The sequence below is a fragment of the Triturus cristatus genome, chromosome 1_1 (assembly GCF_964204655.1).
Source record: "Triturus cristatus chromosome 1_1, aTriCri1.1, whole genome shotgun sequence".
Classification (NCBI taxonomy): domain Eukaryota; kingdom Metazoa; phylum Chordata; class Amphibia; order Caudata; family Salamandridae; genus Triturus; species Triturus cristatus.
Window position 1 is genome coordinate 41,044,767 of NC_140579.1, and position 8,657 is coordinate 41,053,423.

The 8,657-nt window shown below is 52.1% G+C and overlaps 1 protein-coding gene across 2 annotated transcripts in view; it reads right to left on the reverse strand.

The window, feature by feature from the left end:
* The window catches only part of LOC146869304 (uncharacterized), a 77,891-nt gene extending 70,735 nt beyond the window's left edge, over positions 1–7,156 (reverse strand). Inside the window, exon 1 of one of the 2 annotated variants that reach the window (XM_085647126.1) lies at positions 5,702–7,156. In XM_085647126.1, the coding sequence (XP_085503252.1) occupies positions 5,702–5,792 (91 nt within the window). In that variant the 5' untranslated portion in view covers positions 5,793–7,156. The remainder of the gene's footprint in view (positions 1–5,701) is intronic. The other variant, XM_085647132.1, reaches the window with a different exon arrangement.
* Between the last annotated feature and the right edge of the window lie 1,501 nt (positions 7,157–8,657).

An 8,657-nucleotide genomic window follows, 5' to 3' on the forward strand; every position in this document is an offset into this window, starting at 1 on the left:
CCTGCACTGTGGTCACTCAAGACCAGTTCTGTGGGCAGCTCCTCTCCCACTGGGATTGGAGCCTGACTGGCTAGGAGGACAAAATAAAGGCAAGCGAGGTGTAAGCCACATCTGCCAGTGGCAGAGTAGGCCTCCTTTGAAGTTATGCAAGGGGCTGGGCACAGGCCCCAGGGCAATCTTGTCAAGGGAAGGTCAATCTCTCCACACACCCAAGGCCAATCTCTCAGCTCCTGGGTGACAGGAGGAAGTTCATGCAAGTGGGCTTATACAGGCTTTAGGCAGGCAAGAGGTGACTTTGAAAAGTACCTTTTGGGAAACATTTAGTACAAATCCAAATTTACTGGTGAATTGGATTTGTAATAAATATTTTTTTTAAAGTCCAAGAATTAACTTTTCATCTGTTTCTATGCAGAGAAAACATTCAGATTTAATATTAACTGAATGTTTTCCAAGGGAACAGCTAACCCTGCCACAGTGAAAATAGCTTTGAGCCCTTGTCACTGTAAGCAAATGTTTTAGATTTAACCTATACACGTCCTACTTTTAAATGCCATGACCCTACCTTATTGGGCATTGAGGCTAACTCAGGGATGACTTAATATTTAAAACGAGGATTTGTCACAGGCGTTGCAATTAATAAAATCGGGGTTGGAGTGGTTAGCTGCCCAGCCCAAGTTTTTGTGTCAAAGAGGACATCTAGTTGTCGACTCTCGATAAACTACGCAGCCTCATGGGCGTGTTTAACAAGGGACCGTGCATTGATCAGTTCCAAGTGGAATTCAAAAGAGGACTGAGGCTGTGTGTTTTTGGGGAAGGAATATTGGACATTACTCACTCAGGCCCAGATACCTGGAATCCACAGTTGTTGCATTTAAAACTGGAGGGATCCTGACTAGGATCTAACCGTAGACAGGCGTGATCTGGTAAATTAAATAAATGAAGAGCTTTGCCTGAGCATGAAATCCTGATTTCCTTTTCTGGTGTAAAAAGGGCAGCGTCTCCGGCCCTCGGTGCGTTCCTGGCGTGGACGGGGGCAAACGGGCCTGCTGCGCGCGTCCGGCCCAGCATGTGTTTTTATTGCTGGCTGAACGCGATCTGCAAGCCCCCACCGGAAGGGATTAGACTGGGGAGGGACTGCTTTTTAAATTTAATTATTTCTATAGTGCAAGTCCTGCCTCAGGAAGTCGCACGCTGCACAAAAGTCTCGGCAGTATCCGAGGGCACATACATGCTACTAAGTGAGGCTGCTGCTGGGGACAGTGGTGGTGGATCTGGTCCCGGTGGTGGTGCTTGAAGTGAGGGTGCTGCTGGGGACAGTGGTGGTGGATCTGGTCCCGGTGGTGGTGCTTGAAGTGAGGGTGCTGCTGGGGACAGTGGTGGTGGATTTGGTCCCGGTGGTGGTGCTTGAAGTGAGGGTGCTGCTGGGGACAGTGGTGGTGGAACTGATCCTGGTGGTGGTGCTTGAAGTGAGGGTGCTGCTGGGGGCAGTGATGGTGGATCTGGTCCTGGTGGTGGTGCTTGAAGTGAGGGTGCTGCTGGGGACAGTGGTGGTGGATCTGGTCCTGGTGGTGGTGCTTGAAGTGAGGGTGCTGCTGGGGGCAGTGACGGTGGAACTGATCCTGGTGGTGGTGCTTGAAGTGAGGGTGCTGCTGGGGGCAGTGACGGTGGATCTGGTCCTGGTGGTGGTGCTTGAAGTGAGGGTGCTGCTGGGGACAGTGGTGGTGGATCTGGTCCTGGTGGTGGTGCTTGAAGTGAGGGTGCTGCTGGGGACAGTGGTGGTGGAACTGATCCTGGTGGTGGTGCTTGAAGTGAGGGTGCTGCTGGGGACAGAGATGGTAGAACCGGTCCTGGCAGTAGCGCTTGAAGTGATCCTACTGCTTGTGTTGGATGCTCCAATGACTGGTGGGGACAGTGGTGGTAGAAACGGTCCTGGCGGTGGTGCTTGAAGTGAGGGTGCTGCATGGGACAGTGCTGGTGGAACCGGTCCCCGTGGTGGTGCTTGAAGTGAGGGTCCTGCATGTGTTGGATGTTTTACTAACTGTGGTGAGGCAGTGGTGGTGGAACCGGTCCTGGACGTGGTGCATGACGTGAGGGTGCTGCATGGGACAGTGTTTGTGGATCTGGTCCTGGTTGTGGTGCTTGAAGTGAGAGTGCTGCTGGGGGCAGTGATGGTGGAACCGGTCCTGGCGGTGGTGCTTGGGATGAGGGTGCTGCTTTTCTTGGATACGCTATTAACTGTGGTGGGGCAGTGGCGGTGGTGGAACTGGTCCCAAGCCAGGCGCGCAATGCCCTTTGGGCTCAACGGGCTTCTGCTTCCCACCCCCTGTCGTGTGTGTCCGCCCGGGCTAAGAGCTTTCTGGGCGCACACAGCTTTTGAGCTGCCAGCCACACCAGAGTACTTCACAGGGCTTTAGAAGACCACCAGCCTCGCCACAGCTGACGCAAGGAGCACCCTCATTCCAGCACCACCGCCAGGACTAGATCCACCACCACTGCCCCACGCAGCACCCTCACTTCAAGCACCACAACTGGGACCACGGGCAGGGAAACTGCTGTGTCCTGGATGTTGGCTCCCTGGAACACAGTGCTTCAGACAGCCCCAGGGGATTCGGTCCACGGGATCTTTCATGGCTGGGGGGGGTTGGAGGGGGGGGGGGAAGGGAGGGGGTTGACTACCCCCTTTAATTTAATTTCTGCCGCAGGGATGGGGTCCCGGGCCTATTGAGATTCAGGGAGTGAGGCTGCTCACCCTCCCTCACCTTTATTTTAAATCAGCCTTGGGAAAAGGTGTCCCAGTGGCAATTTCAGGCTTGGGGAGGGGAGCCATGCACCCCCCCCCCCCCCTTCCCTTTAGTAGAATTTTGGTTTCCAGGGGATGGGGTTCCTGGATCCTAATTGAGGCTCAGAAGGCAGACACATGTCAAATATGTTTTGCCCTCTGGTCTCTCCACCCTCCCCCAGGATCTGAAAACTTTCTGGGAAAAAAGAAGTCTATCCGAGCGGATGGGGTATCCCTTCACTTATTCGTTTTCCTTTTGTTTAGCTCAGAAGGAGTCCTGCCTTAAGATGGCTGCTTCTACACAGTTGATGTGGTAGCAGCCAATCGGATCTCAGCTTGAGATCTGTCGGGTAAGCAAATCCCCTGCAGGGTGAATTATAGTTTTTGAGCATTAATTGCTCAAAGACTAATGAATGGATTTATGCCAAATCGACACAGCACGCTTTCTGCCAAATTTGGTGTAAATCCGTTTAGTGGTTTTTGAGGTATCATTGTTCAATTTTCCTATGGAAAATGAATGGGGAAAACTCGTAATGGGACTACAGCTTTTTCTCAGCCTGCTTGATGGAAACTTTCCGGGAAGAAACTGAGGCAAATTAGATTTTTTTTTTTACGCAAAGCTTAGTACAGATTCATCAAAAGGAGCAAAAGTTATTAGGAAAACAAAAAATGCTTTTCCTATTGAAACGCAGATCTAACTATAACTACCCAGTGTCAAACGGCACTGATATATAGAGATAGATATATATACACACACACAACCTCTGGTGGTCACCCACATCACTCTCTTGCTGTCTCTGTCCGCCTCTCTCGCTCCATCTATTTTCCAGTAATTGTCATACTCTACCCTCTGCCTTGCATTCTTATTTTTGTCTCTCACCTCCTTCCTTGTTTTGCCTTTGTGTTTTAAACATGTTCGCACATGTTTACCTCTCCTTGCTCCAGCCACTCATCTCTAATGCCTCATGGCCGGGTTCACCGCACTCTTTCCCGTGACGGTTCTGTCGCGAGGCATTTCTCGTCTTCTCCAGGAAGTTAAATCTCTCTCAGTTTACCTCTTTCATCTTCTTTGTTAAACTAGTTTATTGGCTGAAGTGCTCCCACCCAAGGAGCCTGACATACTGCAGGAACCATCCGTGACTCTGTTATGACGTTAGAAAAACAAGCATTGGCAAAGCCACTTGGCCTGGCTTCAATGTGGCAACACGTGTGAACACAGGCATGCGGAAATCAGCTCATTAAAAATAGAACTTTTGGGTTTGTCAATGCGGCTTCATACAAATTTATCAACAATATATCCTCCCTAAATGCAAGAAAACCACACCAATGTTGTGGAGCGAGGTGAGCCTCAGAGTGTCAGCCATACTTAGTTAGGGAGATTCAAAGATGGAGTTTTAGATCTTCCATTGGAGCGTTCCTTAAAGAGGGAGGAATCCCTCACCTTCCACCAGCGGCATGGTTCATCACGGCTCCTCCTCGCTAAAACCAATCCCCAAGTCGGTGGTGGGATCCCAACGAAGCTCGCAGAGAGGCATTGTTTTCCAATCATCAGCTTCCGAAACAAACTACTTACAGTCACCGAGTAGCAGGGCCGGCCTTAGTGCTGGTGGCGCCCTGTGCGACAATGTTTGTTGGCGCCCCCCCCAATGACCACCTCCACCACGGATTCTCTCACTAGCACCCTTTAACAGTCACCAAGTCTCCATAACCACACTATCTCAGATGCATTGAATTAGTTATATAGCGCCACTCATACCAGTGTAGGGTGTCAGAGCACTTTGCATCACACACACATTACACAGAGACAATCAATCATACGTGTGTAAATCAGTGTATAGGAAATGTTTACATAAGCCAAAGGACTAAAAGTGTAGGAGTCACATGTCATCCATGCTGGTAGGCAGTATAGTTTAAGAGTGCTTGGTGTGGAGAAGCACAAACTCAGAGTCGAAAAAGAAACAGCATAGTTGGGAGTTTTCTTTAAAAATAAGAATCGATTTCTAGCCAAATGAACCCTTTTTGCAACCTTAATCAATGTTTTAATAATGTATACTTTGCAGTGTGTATTCAGTTCTGGGATGAAAGTTAATAGCTCACTGTTGTATATTAGGACTTTATGTTATAAATTGCAAGTAACAAAAGGATGTCTCTTCTGAAAGCAGTAACCTGCTGATCTGTTTACATCAGACCCACTCTGTAATCTACTTGGTACACGTTCTTTGCAGCAGGCACATTAACCCTCTGCACTAACTTCACAGAGGTCAAAACCTCAACTATGCAACATGCTGATCTCTCTCCAGGAAGATAATTAATCACAAGAGTTATCTTGACATTTATGTGAGGCCTGGAAACGCTGCAGCAGGTGCTTCAAAAGCATAATAAACTTTCAAACACGGCGCCCCCAGGAAGCCAGCACCCGGTGCGGTGGCACCGCTCGCACCGCCCTAAAGCCGGCCATGCTGAGTAGAGTTAGAGGAAGGGCATCGGTTTACAGAGGAAAGGGGCCACACATGTAGAAATACGTTTAGTTATCTTAAAAAATGGAACCTCATTCTGTGGTGAACACCAAAAGATTCAGTTTGGAGTGTACAATGCACACCTTCTGATAATGATTGTCGACATGTTTCAGCCCACCATCAAACCCTTCCTGGGTCAAGAGCATTCAGCAGAAGGAGTCCCATGAGCATTCAGCAGGAGGAGTCCCATTGATTCAACCCTAGCCTCCACTAGCCATGTTAGTAACCTACAGCCGCTTATGGAGAAACTGAAGAAAAAAAAATTGAGAATTGCTGATGTTATGTGTCCCAACACTTGTTATCATCACAAAAAAAACAACATTGTTAGAGGTAACAGCATCATGCACACGCTTCAGTGAGCACATTCTCCAGTAGCCCCTAAGAAGGAACACTTGACATCACTCACCGCATAGCAGCAGGTAGCCTGCTACGGTCATCTTGAGATGAAGGCCCGAGCAGCGTGCAGGCTTCTGTACTCCTGCTGATAAATGCAGCATCCTGGCTCCTCGGGTGGCTACAGTCTCCGCGACTCTGGTTGGGTACCGCCTTTCTTTGCTCCCTGGCCAGGTGCCGCCTCCTCTAGGTCTCTGGTCATCCCCCTAACTTCCTGATCGGACGCATCTCTGGTTCACAGGTCAGGTGTAGCGACCCCTCAGCGCCCGTGGTTCTTAGGACAGGTGAAGCCCCCAGCAGCGCCTCTGGCGCTCAGGACAGGTGCAGCCCCTGGCTCTTAGGACATGTGCAGCCCCCAACAGCGCCTCTGGCTCTCAGGACAGGTGCACCCCCAGCAGCGCCCTTTGCTCACAGGACAGGTGCAGCCCCCAGCAGCAGCCCAACTCTCAGGACAGGTGCAGCCCCCAGCAGCGCCCCTGACTCTCAGGACAGGTGCAGCCCCCAGCAGCGCCCCTGGCTCTCAGGACAGGTGCAGCCCCCAGCAGCGCCCCTGGCTCTCAGGACAGGTGCAGCCCCCAGCAGCGCCCCTGGCTCTCAGGACAGGTGCAGCCCCCAGCAGCGCCCCGACTCTCAGGACAGGTGCAGCCCCCAGCAGCACCCCTGGCTCTCGGGACAGGTGGAGCCCCCAACAGCGCCTCTGGCTCTCAGGACAGGTGCACCCCCAGCAGCGCCCTTTGCTCTCAGGACAGGTGCAGCGCCCCGACTCTCAGGACAGGTGCAGCCCCCAGCAGAACCCCTGGCTCTCAGGACAGGTGCAACCCCAGCAGCTAACCTGGCTCTCAGGACAGGTGCACCCCCAGCAGCTAACCTGGCTCTCAGGACAGGTGCACCCCCAGCAGCGCACCTGGCTCTCAGGACGGGTACAGACCCCAGCAACGCACCTGGCTCCCAGGGCAGGTGAAGCCCCCAACAGTGCCCCGGGCTCTCAGGACAGGTGCAGCCCCCAGCCGCGACCCCCGTAACTTAGGTGAGGTGAAGCCTCCCCTACTCCCTAGTTCTCAGGACAGGTGCAGCTCCCAGCAGAGCCCCTGACTACCAGGACAGGAGCATCCCCCAGCAGACTCCGTGGACTCTCTCACTAAGTCACGCCGCCGCCTCCAGCTGTCCTCCCTGCACCGTTCAGGTAGAATTAATGTGCCCCTGCAGTCACCAGGGCGGGAGCTCTCAGCAGGCGGCCGCTCCCTCCCCTGAGCAGGCAGGTCTCCTCCGGGGAGTCCCGCACCAGACCGCGGCGCTACTCAGCAGCAGCTCACGGCCTCTCTGCTGGAAGATCTCCCAGCATGAAATGTGGGTATAAAATCACGTTCAAGAGAAATTGGCGTCTCGTACCTAAGTGCTTTAGCACATCCTCAGAGCAGAAAGCGCTACATACATGCTACTCAGGCGCGCAACGCCCATTGGGCGGAAAGAGATTTAAATTAAATGCACAGCCAACGGCAGGCGACTTGGGGGGAGGTTGGGCTGTTAGTAATTAAATCAATCATTTAATTACTAACAGTCCAACCTCCTCCCACGTCGCCTGCCATTGGCTGTGCAGCTTCCAGGTCAGACGCGCCCATGGACCTGTTGTCTCACATCAAAGTCTTCCGCAGCCTCGCCGGTCCTCCGAAGGCCATTTATTTACATGTCTGTGTGTTTCACGCCTTCCCGTGCCCTTCCCGCCCCGACTCCTGGACGGCTGGTGCTGCCACAGGGTGGAGTGTATCTCGGGGAAATACGCGAGCAGAGAGCTGTAGGCAAGTGTAATGGCTTGTTTCTAAGCGCCGTGACAGAAACCGAGCCCTCTGCTGGGATTTAAATCGACATGTAAAAATGTACCAAAGGCTTCAAAATTCAAAACGTCTAATGTGAAAGCGATTTACCTCCGAACACTGGAGTTAATTAGTGCATTAAATTACATTTATCAGAAGTCTTAGGGTAGGGTGACCAGAATTTCAAAGCCAACAAGCATTGGTATAGCCAATAGGTCTCTCAATGACATTAGTTTGAGTTATTGGCATTGTAAATGACATTGTTTTTTTCCACCTTAATGAAACATTAAACAAATGCGGTAATGCAAAATGTCAATAGCTCCCTTTTATGTAAGTGCGAAATCTATTGCATTGCATTTGTACTCGTGTGAGTTTTCGGACCGGAAACCCCTTGTATGCTCCGCCCAAACCCAAGAATCTGCCGCTGCCCGCGTCCCACGCAGTGGGACATCAGCAGGGCAGCTCTCTAGTGGCCGCCCGTCGTAGCCTTCCCCCTCTTCTGCCTCGCGTGCGAGGCTACGCCCAGGCAGGAGACCTCCCAATAGCGCGTAGGTGGAGGCGGGCCGTTGGGGGTGGGGGGCGAGGCTAGCCCCCCTACTTAGGCGTCCCTCTCGCCCAGTTCCTCCTCTGCTTTCTGCGCGCCGCTCCAGCTCGGACACGCGTATTCCCACCCTTTCCGCTTACCCTGCGTAGCGGAGACAGCGCGTTATTGGAATGTTTTAATGTTTTCTTTTGCGTTGCAGGCGGAGTTACAGGGCGATCTGGATGCAGACGGGTACAGTATGTGCAGGTGCTAGATCCTCCCATAATTACGTTAGGATGATCTGCTGTGGCTTCGCTTAGAAGGTTAGGAACACCAGTCACGTCTAAGCTTACGGCAGTGGGGCCAAAAGACATCCTTTGTTCGTCTGCCCTGGGCTTTTGAGTAATGTTGCAAATTAATGCCGTCTTTTACGGGTTACAGAACAGGACCCCTAATTTAGCCCATTAAGCTGGCTCGCAGGGGCAGGGCACATATAACAGCAAAGGGAGGAAGGGGGGGCTCTGGCAGCGACGGTTGCCTCCCCAGAGCTGTGGCGGAGTTACAGGGCGATCTGGATGCAGACGGGTACAGTAAGGGTACCTCTGCGACAGGCGGTACAGTAAGGGTACCCCTGT